The sequence below is a fragment of the Oryctolagus cuniculus genome, chromosome 5, assembly GCF_051225735.1.
Source record: "Oryctolagus cuniculus isolate XC-2025 breed Fujian yellow rabbit chromosome 5, ASM5122573v1, whole genome shotgun sequence".
NCBI classification, from domain to species: domain Eukaryota; kingdom Metazoa; phylum Chordata; class Mammalia; order Lagomorpha; family Leporidae; genus Oryctolagus; species Oryctolagus cuniculus.
Window position 1 is genome coordinate 169610356 of NC_142871.1, and position 18525 is coordinate 169628880.

The following is an 18525-nucleotide window of genomic DNA, read 5'->3' on the forward strand; positions in this document are numbered from 1 at the left end:
TAATAGCTCAGGGGCAGGATGGGTGGAACCATCTGATGTGGGATTGGGGCGAGTGAGTCTCGATGTGTTCCCCATTTTTAAGACCCAGGCTGCCGTGAGCCCAGCTCCGGTGTGGGACGTGGGCTGGCTCGGACGTCTTCCTGGGCGCTGGCGGGGGCCTGCGGTTCGAGCGTCCAGGTGCCTGAGCGAGGCTTCTGCAGTGGCCCAGCCGGCGTCCCTGGAAGCTCGGGAGTTCCTTGAGATACAACTAAAAACCACGAAAACACATTCTGCCCTCCCCAGTCCCAATCACCAGAACCAAGAGTTCCCTCTGTGCCTAAGTAGGAGGCAGCCCGGGAAGCCGGAAGGGGGTTCCTTGTCCAGACAGGAACTAGAGGAATCAGCACCCGGAGCACTTGCAGCGGCCCTCAGCGGGAGCCCCCGCCCAGGGAGAAGCACAGCGCCTTCGAGGAGACCGGGGAAGACAGCAGTCTGGGGCAGGGGCCGAGAATCTCCGTCGGAGTTGAGTCCCCGCAGCAGAGCGCCTGCACGACGGGGCTGCCTGGGGGCAGCAGCCCCGCTCAGCCAGGGAGGGGACGGAGCCCGGGACACCCTTGCTCACCTGCGTAGTACTTGAGGACCGAGTCCATCCCTGCCAACATCTCGACACTCAGAGACAGCCTTGCAGGGGGCAAGGCAATAGTTCGTGTTCACAAGAATCGGGAGAGCGGAGATGTGCGTTCTGCACGTAGGTTCATGGGTCTGGCCCTGGGCGTGCACGCAGGGTGCACGGACAAACCTGCCTCTTCTGCAGAGCTGGGCACCTGCAGGGTTGATCCTCCTTGGAGGCTGCAGATAGAGGCCCCTCCCCGGCCTCTTCCATAAATCTAACCTTGATGCTGAGGGGCACCCACACCACCCTCCTGGACGGGAACCACTGCATTGGAAGCCAGCGCCCAGCCAGCAGCGGGTCACTGAGCCCTCAGCACCCACTTCCACCCAGTCGCCAGGATTGCTTGTGTGTCCCTCCTGGCCGTCTTCATCGCCATGGCCCCGACCCCACTCAGGGCACCATCTTCCCTCTCCTGGACGCTGGCCCCAGGTGGGCACCTGTTCTCCACGGGCATCCAAGTGAGCTTCCATCTGCTCGCAGGCACAGCGCCTGGCCGCCCCCACTGTTCAGTGAGAAGCACGGAGTCCACACTGCTTCCAAGACCCCAGCTTGGGAATCAGACATCTCTGCAGCCCTGCGCTCGTGGAGCTCCGAGGTCTGGCCCGTGGACTCCTCTGTCAGCTTCCTGGCACACAGTAACCGGTTGCAACTATAGACTGGATGTCCCTGATGTGAAAACCCAAAATGCTTCAAGAGCCAATACTTTTTGAGAGCTGACGTAATTCCACAAGTAGAAAATTCCACACCTGACCTCGTGTGACAAGGTCACAGTCAAAAACTGCAGGTTTGCTAAAAAAAATTTATAGAATTGTGTAAAAACAGTCTAAAATTACCTTCAAGCCATGTGTAGGAAGTATACAGAAACATAAACCAATTTTGTATTTATTTTTAAAAGATTTATTTGAAAACCAGGTAGACAGACAGACAGGGAGAGATCTTCTACCTGCGAGTTCACTTCCCAAATGGCTGCAATGGCCAGGGCTGGGCCAGGCCGAAGCCAGGAGCCAGGAACTCCATCCAGGTCTCCCACGTGGGCGCAGGGGCCCAGATACTTGGGCCACCTTTCTTTGCCTTCCCAGTGCATCAACAGGAAGCTGGATCAGAAGTGGAACAGCGGGCCCACGAGTTTCTGGATTTAGACCTAGGCTCCATTCCCAAGATAGCTCATTATGTAGATGCACATATTCCAGAATTAAAATAAAAAATCCCCAACTGGAAACCTCTCTGGTCTCAAGCATTTTGGATAGGGGAATACTCAGCCTGCAGTAACAGCTCCCCTGACCAGGCCGGAGCCGTGCCGCTGGCTCCGTCTGCACAAACCCCCACTGCCGGCCGCACTCCGTGCGCTGCTGTCTGTCACGTGGGGTGATTCCCCAACGCGGTGCTCCCTGTGCCTCAGGCTTGCCCACAAGTAGGGCCTCTGCCCAAATGCTTCCTCATTCCCAGTGTGCCCAGCTAATTCTTTTCCCAGGACTTCTTCCCTAAACACGCTCTGTCTTCCCAACTGGAACAGCGCCGCCCGCCCCCCCCCCCCCCCAGCCCCGTGGCACCAGGAGCAGCTGTGGCTGTGCTCGGTGAGCACCAGGTTCCCACTGTCACCATCGCAGCCTCCGATGTTGGGAGACTCGGGAGTGTGCCTGAGTCCTGGCTGCACCCACGCACCTGCTGGGCAGGAGAGAGGCGCAATGTGAATGAGTGAATGAGTGAGTGAGAGTAAGTGCAGTGACCCGGCTGTCTTGTCCATTTCTGGGCCGTGGTTCCGAGTCCCAGGCTAGAGCAGACCTGTGTTCTAAGAAAGCCAACAGAGAAACCTTGCTGGGCCACGGCCCACCTGGCCTGCCCAGCCAGGGCCTCAGGGAGGCAGAGGGGCCCCGGCCCCGTCTTCAGGGTGACTCACAGGCACCTGGGCTGCTCATGGGCAGAACAGGGGCCTCTGGTTTCTAACATCTCGCAGCCTCGATCCCGTCTTAGCGCAGCTGTGAGCTCCCGGGGGCGGGGGGTCAGGAATGGCTGCCACCCCGTACGCGTCTAAAACAAACTCCCCAGAGGGACCGGGCGGAGGTGGGGGCAGGCAAATAGGGTTCCTGGTTTCAACAGCTGTGCTGACGCTGCAGCTGTGGGCCCGGCCCTCCCCCCGGCAGGCAAAGAGGTGCCTTAGACGCCCGAGCCCGCAGCTGGCGCCCCCCCCCCCATCCACGCTGCCCACCGCCGACTTGGGACCCAAAGACCCAGCTGCCCTGGTGCCAGCAGTGCTAACGTCCCTAGTGGGAGGTGTATTTCCGAGCCTTGGGCGAAGGGCATGGCTTCTCCCTGGCCTTCTAGAACGCTCGCAGCAACAGCTCAGGATGTGCTCACCCACGAAGACGGGGTGACCCGCGTCAGTGTCACACAGGGTCCCGCCGGACTGTGCTGCCGCCGGAAGTGCTGCTCCCTGTGCACATGCACAGGGCCTCCTGAGGCGGTGGGCACCTGGCCGCGCCGCCTGGGGGGTTTGGGAGACAAATCCGGAGCTCATCCTGGAAGTGAACACCCGCAGGCACCTGCCACGCCTGTGGCGGCCACGAGCGCCTGTGGAGTCAGCACACGCACTCCCAGGCCCCCGCTGGCTTCCCGGGCTGAACCAGGCCAGTGTGCACGCGCACCCCCCGGGGTGCCCGCCGGGGGCTTCTGGGCATTGAAAGCGGAGGGTCGGAGCCTCTGCGGAGGCTGCCGCCTGCCGCCCACCACCAGTGTTCGCTCCCACATCCACCTGCCTCGCGTTCAAGCCAATCTTATCCTCAGAGAAAAAACCTTTCTCCCTCCCCTTCCTCCCACAAAGGAAGTTGAAATGGCTTCTGGGGTCCGTTTCTATTATTCCTTCCTACTCAAAGCTGACGAGGTCGGAATAGCTGCATTGAACAACGCGCAGCCAGTGTTCGTGGGGAACCTGGCAGTCCCCTCCTGGGCTTCGGTGCGACTCATTCCAGGGCTGCCAAGTAGGCGGCGCCCACTCTGCACGGGCCAACCTACGCCCATGTCCAAACTTCTCTCCCCTCTCTGAGGACCAACAGGGACATGGATCTACTTTTATAGCAGTTGTCCTCTCATCAAAAGTCACGGGGTGGGAGGGCGGCGCTGTGGCATAGCAGGGCAAGCCACCGCTTGCAGTGCTGGCATCCCCTATGGATGCCAGTTCGAGTCCTGGCTGCTCCACTTCTGATCCAGCTCCCCGCTATGGCCTGCGAAAGCAGTGGAAGATGGCCCAAGTCCTTGGGCCCCTGCACCCGCGTGGGAGACCCAGAAGTAGCTCCTGGCTCCTGGCTTCAGATCAGTGCAGCTCCAGCCATTGTGGCCATCTGCCTCTGCCTCTCTGTAACTCTGACTTTCAAAACTTTCAAATAAACAAACCTTGAAAGAAAAAAAAAATCACCCGGGGGGTGGGGGGGCGACGCAGCCTTCAGTCTTGCTAGGAAAAGAAAAAAGCATGGCACGTGATGTTAAATATGGCTAAGTTGACCTTTATTAATAAAAATGTGCAGCTTCTGGTAAATTCCCTCCTGGACAACACAAACCCTGGAGAGAGCACACACCGAGAGATGGTTCTCACGCCAGGGGCGGGGGGACCCCAGAACCCCAGAACACGTGGACAGTGTGCACACCACAGGAGACCCAGAGGCCCAGCTGCTCATGTGAGGCAGGCACTATGGCTAACCAGTAACCAGAACAGATCAACAGGGCCCTTGAGACATCTGACAGGCAGCAAAGTCAAGTTAAGCAGTGGAGTTAAGGTGAAAAACATTCTCCCTTGCTAAAGAACATCCTGCATTTGCAATGTATTACAACACATATTCAGTTTAAAATGAACAAACAGCTTTACAAATCTCGGCTGGACACTTCAAAAATAAACTCTGGGTGGCTTTTTCTTTTTTGGCAGCACCAGCCTGAACTCTGCGATATTTCAGAAACGGCAGGTGCATTATAGTCTTCTGAGAAAGGCCCAGTACTTCAGAATTCTCGGAGTGGCTGTGGAGAAAGAGCGTTACTGGCAACAAGTATTAAGACGGCATTTCAAGGCCAGCAGGAAGACGTAATCACTGGGCACGTGCTTTTAAGCAGTCAAGATAATATCGTAAATGCTTTTTCCGTTAGCATATTTACATGGCTTTTTGGTGTAAGGACACAAACAATGCCCTTTCTCGGCAGATTGCGTGAGCTGCCGATGCGGCTCGCGGTGCATCGGGGCCCATGCCTCCGTGGCGCGAGGTAGGCTACTGCGCTGTCCCCGGTCCCCAGGGGGCTCACCTTGGCAGACCCTCTACATGCCTGGGAAAACCGCTCCTCTTGCTCAGGGGCTCTGTTTGTGGCGGAATTCGGAGGCACTGGGTTGCAACATCTTTCTAGGGAGAGGTCGGGTGTACTTTTTCATTCGTGTGGCTCTGCGTGCTTAAGAGATCTGAGTTGGTGGGATGCGCTGGGCCACTGTGCTGTGTGCACCACGTCCCAGGAAGCCTACTGCCCCGAGCTGCGAACTGCACACACTCTCGCCACCTAAATGGGATTCTACCCACCAGGAAGCATTATTAGAGCCCTAATCAGACACTTCACATAGCTCAGAGACACTGACGCTTTATCTTCGGCCACACATTTTCTACTATGAGGCAGAGTTGATTGGAGTAACAAAAAAAAAAAACCTTTTCATAAACATTTAATGAGGTAGCTGAGATCCAATATGCAAACCACAGCATACACAAGGAGCTTAATCAATGCTCATTTTCAAATGCAAACTGCAGCAGAGCTTAATAAATGCCGTTTCTTGCCAGTTCCTGCAGGTGCATGCAAACCTCGAGCAGGGGCCACAGCAGAGTGAGGACAGCAGAAGCCAGGAGCGTGTGGAGCTAGGCGGGTGCAAGGGGGGCTGCTCGCCAGTGACTGGAGAAATCAGGGGCGTGACAGGCGAAGGGGCCTGGAGCAAGGCAGCGGGCGCTGACGGCCCAGTGCTCTTCCAGTGAGACGGAGACACCGCTCAGAGCACCCCACGGCTTCCCGGGGACCAGAACTACCCTCTCTCAGGAGAAATCTGCCCCCTGCTCCCCACTCACACCTCCCTGGGGTCTGGGTGGGGCTCTGCTCCCAGCCACTCATTCCCCTGAGTTCTCACAGGCACAGGCTGCTCCTAGCTGGACAGCTTTGCAGAGGTCAAGTTCAAATGCCTTCCAGGAGGAATCCAAGGGAAAAGTGGCCACACCAATCCTTGCAGTGTGGATTGGGTGACTTCTAGGAACATGGACATTAGGAATTCACACATGCAGCCACATGCTCACAATGCACACGCCTGTGCACACTCACACACAAGCTTACAGTGCACACTCAGAGCCCACATCTCATTCACACAAATGAGCATACTCTAACACACACTCACAAGCTCATGAAAATGCACACAAGCCCATGCCTACACTCACTGTGAACACACTTGAGTGCACACACCGACATGCATATGTGCAAACGTTCATCCATGCACACTCATATGCTCACATGCATACACACTGACACACGCACACCCACTCGCCTGTTAATCTGTACTCACACATGCGGCTGCGTGCCCACACATCTGTGCACATGCACGCACACCCTGACACACACATGCCCACGCCCTCGCCTGTTAACATGCACACCCACACAGGCTCACACCTGCGCACGGTGACACAAGTGCACCTGCACACTTACCCACGCATGCACAAAGCAGTGCACATCACAGAGCAGCATCCCGGGGTGCAGCGAGCTCAGCAGAGGGGAGGGGTGGGGCAGTAGGGGAGGGGTTGGAGCCTGGCCGGATAGGGTGGCGGGTACAGGAGTCCAGAGCCCTCCACCTTTCCCGCTGTCGCAGCAGCGCAGCCAACACGCCACCGCCCGGAACGCGCCGAAGACAAGCACTGCAGAGAGGCGCCAGATCCCTCCGCGTTAGGTCTCCGTCGTGTAGTTATTGTAGGCCAGAGGGGGCAGGCCCGGGAAGCTGCTCCACCGCCTGGCGCCAGGCTGCGCCTCCACACGCCCTTGCTCTTTATATTTACCCAGAATGCTTTTGGCTTCTTCAGCATCCCGCAAGGGGCTCTCTCCATACTCTTCCTTCAGCCACTGGCGATACTGGAGGTGTTGGAAACAAAGCCCGCGAGTCACACACATGGATGCCCCCTGGGCTTACGAGGGCGGGGGAGGGAATGCCTGCACAGGCACGGGCAGTCACCGCTCTGTGGTTGGCTGGTGTGGGGCAAGAGAAGTCCTTGCACCTGCAAAGTCTTGGCTTGAGCACGGGAAAACCAGCCACACCGTGACAACGGAACTGCGCCCAAAGGCAGAGGCAGAAGCGGATACGGAGTCCCGGGTACCAGGGCGGTGGCCGTGGCTGTGGCTGGTACACGGGGGATCTGTGACAACTCTCGTGGGGTCGCTGGTGGGCAAGGCACCCTTGCTTGCCACCTCCAGCCTCCCTGATTCGAGACGTGCACCGGGAGACCACGCGACGGCTCACCTGCTGGACTTCGTGCTTCTCGAACTCCTGGAGCTGCCTCTGGAAGCCCAGGTTGGGGTTGGCGCAGGACCTCCCGGCGCGCACTGTGTGCAGGGCGTCTTCCCAGCCGAAGTCGGTGACGGTCATGATGTAGGCGATCACCAGCGTCACGCTCCGGGAGACCCCCGCCAGGCTGCAGGGTGAGGGCAGTCTCAGCGCAGGGCTGGGTCGACCACCCTGCCCAGGTGCAGCAGGGGGCTCCGGGGACCCTGTCTGAGAGTCGCTTGCCCCGACTGCAAGTGGTCAGCAAGTAAGCAGGGGGCGGGAACTCCATCATGAGAACAGGCCGCCATCTCTGCTTCCTGACCCCAGGTTCTCAGGCGCCCCGAGGCATTGATTTTTCTACAAGAGATGGCTCCAGGCACTTCGGCTCTAGGATTTTCCATTACTCCTAAGCCCCTCCTCAGCTACTGCCCATTTCCTTGGACAAAATAAAATAACACAGGTACTCCAAGGGAGCTTGAGGCTGCCAAGACCCATGCAACAATCCACTTAAAATCTGCACTAGTTTGGAATGCCTCACAATTTTTTTCTTTAAGATTTATTTATTTTATTTGAAAGTCAGAGTTACAGAGAGAGGGAGAGAGATGGTTCTTCCACCTGCTGGTTTACTCCGCAAATGGCCAAAAAGGCCAGAGCTGGGCTGCCTGAAGCCAGGAGCCAGGAGCTTCCTCTGGGTCTCCCATGTGGGTGCAGGAGCCCAAGTATTTGGGTCACCTTCTCCTGCTTTCCCAATTGCATTAGCAGGGAGCTGGATCAGGAATGGAGCAGCCAGGAATTGAACTGGTACCCACTTGCAGATGGTGGCTCCACCTGCTGTGCCACAGCGCTGGCCCCAGTCAGTTCTTAAAAGGCTGGTTTCCTTGGGGCCAGCGTTGTGGCAGAGCAGGTTAAGCCAGCATCCCATGAGTACCACTGTTCAGCTCCTGGCTGCTCCACTTGTGATCCAGCTACCTGCTAATGCGCCTGGGAAGGCAGTGGAAGATGCCCTGAATCCTGGGAGGCCCAAATGGAGTTCCTGACTTTGGCCTGGTCCAGTCCTGGCTGGCATGGTCATCTGGGAAGAGAACCAGTGGATGAAAGATCTCTCTCTCTCTCTTTCTCTCTTTCTCTCTTTCTCTCACTCTCTCTCTCACTCCTCCCCCTTCTCTCTAATTCTGCCTTTCAAATAAATAAAAAGATCTTTTAAAAAAAGATCTGGTTTTCTTAGCTGCTATATAAGGACTAAATGTTAGATTTTTAAAGCCCAGGAAATACAGAAAAAGACATCTTAGTTTCATGTTCTTTTTGACATAATCAAGCCGAGTGCCAGCGTGGGCACAAGGAGCTTGGCCAGTAGTAACAGTTTGGTTCTCTGCAGCCGGCTGAGTAAGGACCAATTGTAAATGCACATGCAAATGAAGACAGTGACAAATGGCTGTACTGCACCAGCCTCGGGGTGTGCCGTGCCGGCAGTGGTCTAAGATGGGGAAGTCTGGCAGCTGTGTCCCCTTTAGAAAAACTCGTCTTCAGATGTGCACACGGAATGAAATGCAAATTCCTAGAGGATCAGGCTCGCCTGCATTCAATGTCAATAACAATGTAAAAAAAAAAAAAAACCCACACTCACGTGAAGCTGCCTCCCTAGACAGAGGGTTCTTCTTTTATTATTATTGATTTATTTGAAAGGCAGAGTTACAGAGAAAGAGGGCTGGGGAGAGGGAGGGAGGGAGGCAGAGAGAGAGAGACAGAGAAATCTTTCATCTGCCAGTTTACTCCCCGAATGGCTACAATGGCCAGAGCTGGGCCAGGCTGGAGCCAGGAGCCAGGAACTCCATCTGGGTCTCCCACGTGGGTCCCAGGGGCCCAAGCACTTGGGCCATCTTCCACTGCTCTCTCAGGCACTTAAGCAGGGAGCTGGATGGAAAGTGGAGCAGCTGGGGCTCAAACCGGTGCCTGTGTGGGATGCCAGCACTGTGGGCAGTGGCTTTTCCCCCTATGCCATGGCACCGGCTCTATTCCTCATAGGCTCAGGAAAGTAGAGCAATGTCCCCTCTCTGTTCTTTCCCAGGACAAGATGTCCAGCAGAAATGTAACAGAAACACTCAGAGAGCTTTTTAAAGATACATACTCTTGGGTTGCACCCCTGGAGATCTGAATTCATGAGAATCCTGGAGAAGTCCGGGGGTTTGAGTTCCAGAACAACCAGGGCCCTTTAAAACCAAATGTAAACACACACAAAAACTCCTTCATATCAGCATGCTTTCTAATCTTCCAGAACACGAAAAGATGGGGCTGGCGTTGGGTGCAGTGGGTTAAGCCCACGCCTGTAGTGCCAGCATCCCATATGGGTGCCAGTTCGTATCCCAGCTGCTCCTCTTCCCATCCAGCTCTCTGTTAATGGTCTGGGAAAGCAAAGGAAGACGGTCCAAGTACTTGGGCCCCTGCATCGGCATGGGAGACCTGCAAGAAGCTCCTGGCTTCGGACTGGCCCAGCTCCGGCCGTTGTTGCCATTTAGGGAGTGAACCAGCAGATGGAAGAACTTTGCCTCTCCCTCTCTCTGTAACTCTACCTCTCAAATAAATAAATAAAAATCTTAAAAACACACAAAAGACATGCAAAGATGGGGCGGGCATTGGGGGCACAGTGGGTTAAATACTGCTTGGGATGCCAGCAACCCATATGAGTGCTGGTTCAAGTCCCAGCTGCTCTATCTCCAATCCAGCTCCCCGCTGAGATACCTGGGAAAGCAACAGAAGATGACCTAAGTCCATGGGCCCCGGCCGCCCCCGGGGGAGACCTGGATGACGCTCCTGTCTCCTGTCTCCAGCCTGGTCCAGCCCTGGCTATTGTGGCCATTTGGAGAGTGAACCAGTAGATGGAAGAGCTTTTTCTACTCTGTAACTCTGCCTTTCAAATAAATAAATAAATCTTTTAAAAACTAGGAAGAAAAACCAAACTATTTCAAGAACTGCAGAGCATGGTTCTAAAAGCAACCTGACTACCTGGTGCCCTCCCTGCCTTCCTGGGTTTCCCAGGGACATCTGACACTTTTCACAGCTCAAGCCTCTGCTCTGTTAATCTGTGTCACCTCTCATTCGAAACCAGGGGGTCCTGGTCCTGCCTGCGCCTTGCCAGGATGTTGACCACTGGCTCCCTAGATCAACGAGCCAGGTTATTAGTGTGGCTGCTCATGGTGATGAAAATAATAGCTAACAGTTACCAAGAACTTCCTGTGTGCCAGGTACAAAGTCCAGGGCTTTCTATCGTATCCTTGGCTTATATGTCTTTGACCTTTCTTTTCACTGTGTGTGTGTGTGTGTGTGTGTGCGCATCCTAAGTTATAACAGCATGCAAGTGGAGAGCTGTCACTCCACCAGTCACCTGTTTAATGCCCAGGGTCTGTTTTAGACTTCTGAAGGCAAAGCAGTAAGGCAGACCAAACGCCCCAATCTACAAATCCAGAAGAAATGGTCCTTGCGTGTGACAGTGATACGATGTCAAACACCCTTGTCTGCAGGCAAAACCTGGGAAAGAAAAGCCACTGAGGTCTTGGGGATGGACCTACAGAACTGGTGCCACCTCGGGGAAGCTGTTATGATAAACGTTAGCAGCAGATGAGCAAAGGGTCCAGCACCTGGGGTCCAGGACCCAGACAGTCCCCACAGGAACCCAGCAGGGAGTGGAATGCAAGCAACACAAACACGAAAGCAGTAAGGATTCTCCTTCAACAAAGGCAAACAAGGACTCACACAGCAGGGGACAGCTGCCCTGTGTGCTCGAGTCAGAGTGGAGAGCAGAGGAATGAGAACCCCAGCGAGTGGCTGGAGAGGCCAGGCTGGTCTGTCCTGAGCAGGAGACATACGCACCAGTGCACAAGGCAGCCCTCCCCCTGGAGTCGGCACTCATGAATGAACTTGATGCTTTCTTTGAAGTGTCTGGTCCTGGCGGGGAGAGCAAAGAGAGAGTAGTCACATCACTCTGCTTAACACAGGAGGGAGAGAACAATGTGCTGGAAGTTTCTGGAAAGGAGTCCCACATCTTTCAGTCCTGGCTGCCCTGCCTGGAGATGGGTTGCTTTGGAGAGGGTCAGCCATGCTGAGGGCTGGGGCAGGCTGTGCGTCATCTGGACCGTGGAGCTTCTCTGCTAGGGAGCCTTGGCACACGTGGCTGCTTCCGACTGCGGTGGGGGTGGCTCACCCTCCACGTGCACGCCCCGCAATGCCCGCCGGCCCACGGGGACCCTCACACAACCTCTGCAGGTTTCTCTGCCCCAGCGATGGGGAGAGAAAGGTGCCTACAGCATGCCGGCTCCCCTCGTCCTAAAAGCTTGGTTACTGCTGACCGACCGCTCCACGTGGGTCTCTGGGGACTGTGTAGGTCCTGAGTGCCTGGCTCCACCGGCCCCTGCCTTGATGAGCCCCCAGCCAGCATGTGCGCCCAGCACTGCTCTGACTCCAGGGACACACCCAGCGTGCACTTTCCCAGCGTCCTCTGCCGTTTTGCCCATGACAGAATCCAAAGTTGCCCAGGACAAAACCCACTTCCCTTCACACACTGACCGAGCACTGCCGGTTCACCAGGGACCCTGCTGAGCTGTGAGACATCCAGAGACAATAAGATGCAGCTCCGGGCTGCAGCAGGACACAGCAAGTGACAGGAAGAGAACGGACGCTCAGGTGTGACGTGATGAACACACCCGGGTGCGGCCTGCAGAAAAAACCCAGCAGCCTGGCTGCGGGCGCCTGGTGAGCAGACAGCAGGTGCAAACCCCTTTAAGTGTGCACAAGCAAACACGCACATCCCCGCACCCTGACCACGGTCACAGGGTCGCCACAAGTGGACAGGCCCAGGGCGGCGACTAGTCTCTAACTTGCACTCTTCAAGCTCTGCTTCGGTTGACTTTCCCAAATGCTGGCTTGCTCTCCGGCAGCACGCCGGGAAGGATTCTTGCTGGAAGCCTGAACTCTGAGAGAGGCCTCGGAGGAGATGTGCAGGGCAGCCGGGTAGTGAGGCTGACCGCCTGGAGAGAAAGGTTTCCGGGGCCCGCGCCATGATGCGAACTTGGCCCTGAGCAAGGTGCCAGGCAGCCTGGCCGAGGGCTGCAGGCAGGAGCTTCTCACTCTTCCAGCGCTAGAGGGGGCAGGCACGGCCTCTGATCTGCAGGTGGTGGGACTGCAGCAGGAGAGGGGCTTAGAGGTGCAAGTGCCCAGGGCCGCAGAGTAGCCCGCTGTTGCCACAAGGAAGTCAGAGAGGCTGTGAGTGTGTGTGTGTGCGCGCATGTCTGGAAGAATGTTTCCCTTGTGAGGAAAGAAATCTTCCTGCCGGGGGCTAGAGCGGGCACCGTGCTCAGGACGACATCAGCTGCCCCCGTCACGGTGGTGACTGCTGGGGACACCAGGCCTGGGAGTACCCCTGCCGGGCTTCCTGGTGAGTCTCCACCGCTCAGAAGGCGGTCAGTCAGATCTTGTTACTTAAAGCCAACTGTACACCACTTGGAGTCAGCAGCCAGCACTTCTAAAAACGCTGGATCAATTCATCTGGCCCAGAAGTGGCTCCAGGTTGCTGATGCGCCCTCTGCCCCGGGGCTTGCGCAGGGCAGCCTGATATAAACTGGACAGGCTCGAAGCTGGGCGGGGCGGGGCTGCAGACCCCAGGGCTGGGACAGGCTGCCTGATGCCAGGCTCCCTCCTGACCGCAGCCGGTGCCCTGGCTGAGGCTGCTGGCTTCAGGGGCATGGCCCGGCCGCACACTCCTTTGGCCCCCAAGGTGCCTGAGAGGCTCGCCCCTGGCCGTGGCCCCCGAGCTCGCCTGTTCTTTGTGGGGACTCCTTCCTGTACAAGGAGAGCACGGGTGGGTGGGAGCGCAGCTGCTGGAAAAGCAAAAGCAAATCCAGAAACGAGCGACAACCGCCTGCGTGGAGCAGTAAACCAGAGTGCCTAGAACACACTGCACAGCGCAGGGAGCCACGGGCAAGGTAGCAGCGCCCCTCTGTCGGGGGGCGGGATTCCGTGTCTCGGACACACACACACACACACACACGGCTGATTCTGCCACCGGAGACCTCGGCCCGGCAGCAACTTCTTACATCGGGTGTTCACACCTCATATCCCAAACTACGACGAACCCCGCTGCGAAGGGTGGAGTCTGGGTCCAGAGTCAGCCTCCACACACTGGGATGGATGGAGTCTGGGTCCAGAGTCAGCCTCCACACGCTGGGATGGAGTCTGGGTCCAGAGTCAGCCTCCTCACACAGGGATGGATGGAGTCTGGGTCCAGAGTCAGCCTCCACACACTGGGATGGATGGAGTCTGGGTCCAGAGTCAGCCTCCACACACTGGGATGGATGGAGTCTGGGTCCAGAGTCAGCCTCCACACACTGGGATGGATGGAGTCTGGGTCCAGAGTCAGCCTCCACACGCTGGGATGGAGTCTGGGTCCAGAGTCAGCCTCCTCACACAGGGATGCACACTGGGTTCAGAGTCAGCCTCCTCACACTGGGATGGATGGAGTCTGGGTCCAGAGTCAGCCTCCTCACACTGGGATGGAGTCTGGGTTCAGAGTCAGCCTCCTCACACTGGGATGGATGGAGTCTGGGTCCAGAGTCAGCCTCCACACGCTGGGATGGATGGAGTCTGGGTCCAGAGTCAGCCTCCACACACTGGGATGGAGTCTGGGTCCAGAGTCAGCCTCCTCACACAGGGATGCACACTGGGTTCAGAGTCAGCCTCCACACGCTGGGATGGATGGAGTCTGGGTCCAGAGTCAGCCTCCACACACTGGGATGGAGTCTGGGTCCAGAGTCAGCCTCCTCACACAGGGATGCACACTGGGTTCAGAGTCAGCCTCCACACGCTGGGATGGATGGAGTCTGGGTCCAGAGTCAGCCTCCACACACTGGGATGGATGGAGTCTGGGTCCAGAGTCAGCCTCCTCACACTGGGATGCACACTGGGTTCAGAGTCAGCCTCCACACGCTGGGATGGATGGAGTCTGGGTCCAGAGTCAGCCTCCTCACACAGGGATGGATGGAGTCTGGGTCCAGAGTCAGCCTCCACACACTGGGATGGATGGAGTCTGGGTCCAGAGTCAGCCTCCACACACTGGGATGGATGGAGTCTGGGTCCAGAGTCAGCCTCCTCACACTGGGATGCACACTGGGTTCAGAGTCAGCCTCCACACGCTGGGATGGATGGAGTCTGGGTCCAGAGTCAGCCTCCACACGCTGGGATGGAGTCTGGGTCCAGAGTCAGCCTCCACACGCTGGGATGCAGTCTGGGTCCAGAGTCAGCCTCCTCACACTGGGATGGATGGAGTCTGGGTCCAGAGTCAGCCTCCACACGCTGGGATGGATGGAGTCTGGGTCCAGAGTCAGCCTCCACATGCTGGGATGGATGGAGTCTGGGTCCAGAGTCAGCCTCCACACACGGGGATGGATGGAGTCTGGGTCCAGAGTCAGCCTCCTCACACAGGGATGCAGTCTGGGTCCAGAGTCAGCCTCCTCACACTGGGATGCACACTGGGTTCAGAGTCAGCCTCCTCACACAGGGATGCAGTCTGGGTCCAGAGTCAGCCTCCACACGCTGGGATGGATGGAGTCTGGGTCCAGAGTCAGCCTCCACACACGGGGATGGATGGAGTCTGGGTCCAGAGTCAGCCTCCTCACACTGGGATGCAGTCTGGGTCCAGAGTCAGCCTCCAATAAGCATGGGGGTGTGCTCAGTCTGGCAGCAAACAAACGCACCCCAAACAGAGGAGCTGAGGGCAAGGTGAGGAAGTGGCCCCTGAGCCCTGCTGTCGAGTTCCTTTGTCAGGTCTGTTACGGCAAGGGTTAAGGCTGAGACAAGCGTGGGACCCCGCCGTCGGCCCCACCGTGCCGTGCAGCCCTCGGGCAGGCGTCCGTGGCAGGACCCCCGTGCAGGCCCGGCCTGGAAGCACGGACGGTGCCAACACCGGGCAGCTCGGAGCCCCACTGTGAAACCTGACTCCTGGCCACCGCTGGGCACGAGGCCAAGCCAGGCAGACATTCCTAGAAATGCCTTTTCCAAGAAAAGCCAGGAGGCAGGCGGGCTCACTGCTGCTTTGGTGTAAAGACTGCGGGAGTCGGGGGTTATTTCCAGGGACGCTAATGACATAAGCCAGGGCTGGCCATTAACCTCCTCCTCCACAGTGGGAAATACCCACGGCCCCGCTCCTTCTCTTGCTCAATCCCATCGGAAGCAGAAGCGCCGACCTGAAGCCCGCCCACCCCGGCTGCTTCAGTGAGCACCAGTTCCCCATTCCTGCTCTGCGTGTCCTGCGGGCCGAGAACCTTGTGCTTCCACAGACGTGTGGAGCACACTCTCACCTGCACGGGAGCACGGCCTCCACGTGCAGCACAGACCCACCCAGGGGCACCTGCACGTGGGCAGCTGGCAGGGGCATTCCGTGGCGGGGTGCCCTGAGTGTGTGAGTGGGGGTGGACATGCCTGAGCAGACGGACGTGGGAGGGGCTGTCATGGCACGGCATTAAACACGCAGGACAAACTCACGTGCCATTGGCACCTGCCTCACTTCAGACTTAACGCCTCGTCCTTATTTTACAAGCAGGAGGTGCATTGCCATGCTTGTCACGCCAGGCAAGGTCACCATGACTGCACACCAGGCCGTCTGCTCCAGGATCATTTCACAGCTCCAAGAGAGAAAGGACACCGTGCAGGCTAAGGCGCAGGTCTTTAACTGAATGAGCCACGTCTCAGGAAAAGCGGGATACGCGCTGTCCAGAGCCTCTCCCTGCCCCCCGGGGCCTGAAGGATGCCACGACGGGCTGACCAAGTCCTCAGGAGCTGCACCACAGTCCCCCAGGGCCCACCTGGCCCTGACCTGATGCCAGCTACAAGCCCTGCAAGACAGCAGCAGAGTTGGAGGGACAGGAGACACCAGTGACACTAGAGACAGCGCAGACGAGGAGGAGGAGGAATGAGGCAGGAACGCTCTGCCGATGCTGTAGATACGGCCTCCCTTTCCTGTTCAAGCTGCTTCTCCCCACAAAACCTCACGCACTGCAGAGATCTGCTCGAGTCTCAGACCACGACCTTCACAAGCTCTCCGCTGTGAGGACGCAACACCGTCGACTCGGAGCCTGCCAAGGACCACACACTGACAGAGAGGAAGAAAGAAATGAATTACTCGTTTAATGATGTCTAACTACAAAATGCCAGTGTGATACCTTTTCATATAAGAATGAATAAACAGAAGTTGAGATAATCCAACCACTCACTCTCAAAACACAGCAGTGGTCTCTACTTGAGTACACAGAAAATGCAACATTATTTCGGAAATGCTTAGTGTTAATAAAATACACGTCGGCAGGATGGGCATTCGGCACAGCAGTTACGAAGCAGCGTGGGGCCTGTACCCTGTATCAGTGAGCCTGGGTTTGAGCCTTGGATCCAGTCCTGGTTCCACTTCCTGCTAACACAGACCCACTGGGTCCCTGCCACCCTCACAAGAGACCTGTATTGAGTTCCCAGCCCCTGGGGGCCCTGGTGTTGAGGGTCTTTGGGGAGTAGACCAGCAGATGGTCTTTCTTTCTCTCTCTCAGTCTTCAAATAAATAAATTGGTAATTTTAAAAAAAATTTCTCTGAATACTATAAACATGTTGCTGAGATAGGTGTCTTACAGATGAGAGAAGTGAGGTTAAAATGACTTGCCCAAGAAAGCTCCGGGCTGGCGCCGCGGCTCACTAGGCTAATCCTCCGCCTGCGGCGCCGGCACACCGGGTTCTAGTCCCGGTCGGGGCGCCGGATTCTGTCCCGGTTGCCCCTCTTCCAGGCCAGCTCTCTGCTGTGGCCAGGGAGTGCAGTGGAGGATGGCCCAAGTGCTTGGGCCCTGCACCCCATGGGAGACCAGGAGAAGCACCTGGCTCCTGCCTTCGGATCAGCGCAGTGTGCCGGCCACAGCGTGCCGGCCGCGGCGGCCATTGGAGGGTGAACCAACGGCAAAAGGAAGACCTTTCTCTCTGTTTCTCTCTCTCTCACTGTCCACTCTGCCTGTCAAAAAAAAAAAAAAAAAAAGCTCAGAGAGACAGCAATACTTACCTAAACCCAATTCACTAACTCCTTGTGCCCCTACATAGACCGTTTGGGGAACACACAGCCTTCAACACACACTCCATCATGCCTCAAATTACAACAAAGCCATGAGGAACAGACCATACCAGGTCTGTAGGGGTCATTACGATGGACTTGAACTTTTCCATTTCCTGACGTGGTAAGGCGAGGTGGCCGGGGGAACCAAGCTAAAATGTCGGGTTAATGTTATCTCAGACCAGGTTTCTGCATTTTAAGTTCCTAAAAGATCAGAGGGGGAGATTCTCAAGGATTGAAGCCAAGACAGAAAACTGACCTTTCTGGGCAGTTTGCAGCAGTGGTCACGTGACAGCAGTCTGGGAGGTCACAGGCCTCTCACTGAGCACAAGAGCCGGAACTCCTGCTGCGGGAGCGGCTTGTGGGGAAGACTTAGCGCACTAAGTGTTAAAGTGTACTCAAGGTTGGGTGCTGTATCTATGCTCAAAGCCTGAGCAACACAGATTTTGAGAATTTATTTTGTCATTAGATGGGGCACCCTTAGGTCCCAGGGATCAGACAAAGCCAGGAGCAAGGACTACTGCTTCCAGTTGTTGGAGTTACCCAGAGCTCATTTTCTAAGGCACAGACGTGCTCTCTCTCGATTGTGCTAACTGGAGTGCTAAGTGTTTGTCCCCCGACCACGACACTGGCTGCTGATGTACAAGGGGGAGGCTGGGATCAGCAACTAATATTTGGGGGGATGGAAATACAGGCGACCCGAGGTGAGGTGGGCCACGGTGGGCCAAGGTCTGCCTGCCAGCTGCGGGCCAGTCCTTTGATTGCATCATGAAAGCATGCTCCTTGCTGAGGTTGAGTGTGCGGCCCTGAAAGTTCAGGTGTGAAGGCCTGGGTCTCTCAGAGTGGTCCTCTTGGGAGGAGTCTGGATCGTGGGCTGCAGGCCTCCTGGACAGCTGTGTGCCTTTTCTGAGAGAAGAGCTAGCTATTGCAGGAGTTTGGCCTCTCTTCCCTCTTGCCCAGTGCCTGCCTCCTGTCCTCCTTCCACCGTGTTAGGGAGCACCATGAGGGCCTCGCCAGGCATGGCCGTGCAATCTTGGCCTTCTCGGCCTCTAAAGCTGTAAGCCAAAATTCATCTGCTTTCTTCGTAAATTACCCAGCCTCAGGTATTCTGTTACAGCAACAGAACAGAGGAAGACATTCGTCACTGACAAGTAAGCTACGGGGCCAGCCCTGGGGTGCAGTGGGTTAGGCTGCCTGCTGCAGCCCTGGCATCCCATGTCT

At 56.7% G+C, this 18525-nt stretch overlaps 1 protein-coding gene across 25 annotated transcripts in view; it reads right to left on the bottom strand.

The window, feature by feature from the left end:
• Positions 1 to 4128: 4128 nt before the first annotated feature.
• The window catches only part of DUSP22 (dual specificity phosphatase 22), a 59635-nt gene continuing 45238 nt past the window's right edge, over positions 4129 to 18525 (bottom strand). For 6 of the 25 annotated variants that reach the window (XM_089333504.1, XM_070074880.2, XM_089333505.1 and 3 more), the window contains 4 exons: positions 11046 to 11120; positions 7158 to 7329; positions 6700 to 6772; positions 5321 to 6561 (listed from right to left, as the gene is read on the bottom strand). In XM_089333504.1, the coding sequence (XP_089189630.1) occupies positions 6314 to 6561; positions 6700 to 6772; positions 7158 to 7283 (447 nt within the window). In that variant the 5' untranslated portion in view covers positions 7284 to 7329; positions 11046 to 11120 and the 3' untranslated portion in view covers positions 5321 to 6313. Of the gene's footprint in view, positions 5192 to 5320; positions 6773 to 7157; positions 7330 to 10928; positions 11121 to 18525 lie in introns of those variants that run through there. The other 19 variants (XM_089333499.1, XM_089333510.1, XM_089333500.1 and 16 more) reach the window with 10 other exon arrangements.